Source organism: Sphaeramia orbicularis, chromosome 21 (assembly GCF_902148855.1).
Source record: "Sphaeramia orbicularis chromosome 21, fSphaOr1.1, whole genome shotgun sequence".
Taxonomy (NCBI): Eukaryota; Metazoa; Chordata; class Actinopteri; order Kurtiformes; family Apogonidae; genus Sphaeramia; species Sphaeramia orbicularis.
This window is the reverse complement of record NC_043977.1, coordinates 31,678,617-31,682,971: the sequence shown is the minus strand read 5'-3', so window position 1 is coordinate 31,682,971 and position 4,355 is coordinate 31,678,617. Positions and strand designations below refer to the sequence as shown.

The 4,355-nt window shown below is 42.8% G+C and overlaps 1 protein-coding gene across 1 annotated transcript; it reads left to right on the top strand.

The window, feature by feature from the left end:
- Window positions 1-881: 881 nt before the first annotated feature.
- nr0b1 (nuclear receptor subfamily 0, group B, member 1) lies at window positions 882-3,092 on the top strand. Its single transcript, XM_030125424.1, has 2 exons — window positions 882-1,652; window positions 2,512-3,092. The coding sequence occupies exons 1-2, from the start codon at window positions 992-994 to the stop codon at window positions 2,751-2,753; spliced, it is 903 nt and encodes a 300-aa protein (XP_029981284.1). The 5' UTR covers window positions 882-991; the 3' UTR covers window positions 2,754-3,092.
- The last annotated feature ends 1,263 nt before the right edge of the window (window positions 3,093-4,355 follow it).

Genomic DNA, 4,355 nt, shown 5'->3' with positions numbered 1-4,355 from the left:
GTAAAATAATAACAGTGAAAAAATAAAATTATATGATGATCAGGTTTACATCTACAAAGTTTCCTTAAAAATCTGAATAACATGAATAACTTGAATTGTCTTAAGAAAAACAAGTGCAATTTTAACAATATTCTGCCTCAGTTTATCATTTACACATGTGCACTGCAATCGCACAAAACATTTAGTAACAGGCAGAAGATTGGTAAAATTGCATTTACTTTTCTTAAGAGATTTCTGTTTGTTCATATTTGTTCAGGTTATTCATATTTTTTTGTAAAAGTATAGTTTGGTAATGTAAATATTTTCATGTAATTTTACTTTTTTACACCAAAAAAACAAAAAGAAAATTTGGGGTTGTCATTATTTATAGGTTATTATGATAATATTTTACTGGTTCTGACCCACTTGAAATCTAATTGGACTGTATGTGTCTGTATGTGGAACCTGAATTAAAATGATTTTGACACCATTGATTGTTAATATCTTAAGTGTAATTTTTGCATTTCACAATTTTATCCCACGGGCCAGACTGGACCCTTTGGCAGGCCGGATTTGGCCCCCGGGCCGCATGTTTGACACCTGTGCCCTAAAACATAGAGAAAAGTTTGGAGTTGACAATATTTATGTATTATAATGTTATTATTCTACTGGTCCGTCCCATTTCAGATCAAATTTAGCTGAATGTGGCCCCTGAACTAAAATGAGTTTGACACCTCTGGTGTATGGGAAAGAGAGAGAGAGAGAGAGAGAGAGAGAGAGAGAGAGAGAGAGAGAGAGAGGGAGGGAGGAGGTGCCAGAGTCTGGGGAGGCGGAATATGCAGAGAGTGAACAAGCTATTAAAGTGCGGGGACAAACGGGAGCTAATAGAAACGTGCCGCCCTTCGCTCGGGGCTATCAGGGGCTAAGAAAACAGCGCTACCTCTGTCTCTGACCTCCGGCGCTTCAAAGAGACAGCGGGACGCGCTCAAGCTCCCGCCCATGTAGAGAGGCCATGGCCGGGCTGGAGGGCTGCCGCTGTCGGGGCGCCGGCGGCCGGAGCAACACCAGTATCCTGTATAACATCCTGAAGAGTGACAGCCTGGCCATCACCGAGGAGCAGCAACAACAACCCCAACAACAACAAACAGTGCAGCACTTGTTCCACAGGACCTCCTCCTCTTCCTCCTCCTCCTCTTCCTCCTCCTCCGCCGCCCCGGCTCCCCTGCAGGAGCTCCGACAGCAGCCGTGCTCCTGCGGCTCCACGCGCCGCCGCGGTGTCCTCCGCTCCCCGCAGGTGACGTGTAAAGCCGCCTCCGCCGTTCTGGTGAAAACTCTGCGCTTCGTGAAAAACGTCCCCTGCTTCCGTGAGCTGCCGGAGGACGACCAGCTGGTGCTCATCCGGAGCGGGTGGGCGCCTCTGCTGGTGCTGGGACTGGCGCAGGACCGAGTGGACTTTGAGACCACGGAGACGGTGGAGCCCAGCATGTTACAGCGGATCCTCACCGGACTGCCTGACCGACACAGCGAGCTGCTGGCCGGCCAGAGCAGGGCCACGGCGGGGGTCTCTGTCGTGGATATCGAAGCGATCAAAGCCTTCCTGAAGACGTGTTGGAGTGTGGATATCAGTACCAAGGAGTATGCGTACCTGAAGGGGGCTGTGCTGTTTAATCCAGGTGGGTTTAACCCGAGACAAACTTATTTAACACAGCTGGCACATGGAGGGCTGAGTTTACATAGACCACCATCACCCGGGATATATCTAATAAAACACATGTGAACTATTAGAAGTTGGTTTCTGTTATATTCCAAAGAGAAATACATCCTACCGTTCTGTTAATGTCATCACATGGACTGGATGTATGAGACACAAGTTTGCAGACCCAGCATAGAACCAACATGAATTAATAAGAGTCTGATTTGGAACGTGTTAAAATATAGATTTTGCTTTTGATAGGAAGCTTGTCCGATTTCATGTATATCTTGTGCATATATGTTTTTGACTTCATATCTGCACGTTTCATGTCGTCACCTTTCTAAAAGTAGAAAAGCACTCGGAGAGCGCAGACCTCCGCCAAGGCAGATCAGTGCCCCCCCCATCACCACCAAAATTTTATCATTTGTTCCTTGTGCCAGTATCAACATTTCCTGAAATTTTCAGCCAAATCTGTCCTTAACTTTTTGAGTTATCTTGCACACGGACAGACAAACAAACAGACAGACAAACCAACATAACCTCCTTGGCGGAGGTAATAAGTCATTTTTTTTAGGAAACACAAAGAACTTTGTAGTATGAGTATTTGATGATATAGGCAAGAAGTCATTTTTGTCCAAAAATTTGAAGAAGATGACGATATGAAACATTATATTAAGTTAAAATATACACACAAATATGACACCTATTAGAAATCTAAGCTTCCTAACCCATGCCAATTATTACCTGTATTTTTCATTCACAGCTATTTTTTTTGGATTATTATTATTACATAGTGACTTTATTATGCACCCCCCTCCTCTCTCTCTCTCCTCTGTCAGATCTGGAGGGTCTGCGCTGCCTCCACTACATCCAGTCCCTGCGTCGGGAGGCGCACCAGGCTCTGAACGAACACGTCCGGCTGATCCACCGAGAGGACGCGACGCGCTTCGCCAAACTGCTCATAGCTCTGTCCATGCTGAGGGCCATCAGCCCCCCGGTGGTCGCCCAGCTCTTCTTCAGACCCGTCATAGGGGCCGTCAACATTGAGGAGGTGCTCATGGAGATGTTTTATGGGAAGTAGGTCACGGTCCACAGTGGAAATTCAGGAGGTTTAACAGAACTGACGAGCTCCCTGTCCTGTACATGGCTCTTATAGATTAGGAGATGAGGTCAGATGGTGCAAAGGGAGTGAAAGTTTATATACTATATATGTGCTTGGTCTTTCAGGACAGTGGAATGACCAATACAGGCAAAATGAGTGTGTGTGTGTGTGTGTGTGTATGAGAGAATAAGAGAGATAAAGAGTGTTGAAGGCAGGAGATGTTATAAAAGAGGAAAAATACAAAGCAGCTGCTGGAATTCATAACTTATTGTTTTTATATAAACTATTTTTGTATAATAAAACCAAATGTCAAATGTTTTTATGATCCTTGTGATTATGTGTCTGTGTATCGTCATATTTTTTTAGATACTCTTTCCACAAGAGAAGTACAAAGCATCTTCTGCAGGAGATAAAAACTATGTAAGCAGCGATAACTGCAATGAACCTACAAATCTGACGAATGTCTCCTTGAAAAATCTGAGTCACAGTGATTCACGTCATGCATTTACATAGATCATTGATAAAGTCATCAGCGTGTGATTAAGCCTCAGAGAGCTGTGGTTATATAGGCTACACATCAGTTTTGTGTTCAGTTAGGCACAGATCAGGTGAGATGGATCAGATCTGTTCTAGTAAATAGTAGTGAAATGCCATGATAGACCACCAGAGCGCAACAGTAGACCACATTCAGCAGCTGTCCTGGGCATGTGCAGCCTTCTATCCATCCACCTGCACGCACGCACACACACACACACACACACACACACACACACACACACACACACACAGGTGCAGACCAGGGAGACAGAAAAAGCACCTCAGGTAATATTCTACCTGTCTCTGCAGACTCAAATTCTCTTGGCACATCATATCTGGAAGAAGTATGGAGGGCTGACTCACTGGAAAACAAATCTACCAAAAATATGCAGAGGAAACAGTTGCATATAAACACAAAGACCTGCAGGGCTTCAGACATGATCCATTTATTTAGATTATTTGAGCTTAAATATTAGGTAAAAAAAAAAAAGAATCTCAAAAAAATGCCGCCCTCCCCCCTGTCCTTTTTTATATAAAATAATCAAAATACATCATATCTCAGTTTAAGAAAATGTGCATTTCTTTGTGTTAATACAGTGTGGAAGAAAACATTGAGCTGGATTTAACCTGTAACAAACTACAACAATGATTTGCATAAAATCAGAGGGAGATCATTCTTCTTCTATTAAAACAGACCACTTACACAACTTCTTAATTCAAGAATGTTAAATCTGTCTTAAATAGCTATGTTTGTGCTTCTAATGAGCACAACTTGATTAAATTTACCTCATAGGTTTTAGTTGAATTTTCCCACAACTAGACTTTTTTTTTTAATATACTGGTTTTAACAAATATAGTCAAGCAAAAATAACTTACCTTATTTTTTCCGTCATACAGGAGATGTTTCTTGATTTCTTTTGGCTTTGTGTGCAACATCTATGTTAGGAAACAGCAAGGCAAAGACTTGAGTAAATGTAATACATTCTCTCATTGCATTGGTAGAGTTGTATGAAAAAGCAGAGCGTCTGGAGACTGGAATTCGCC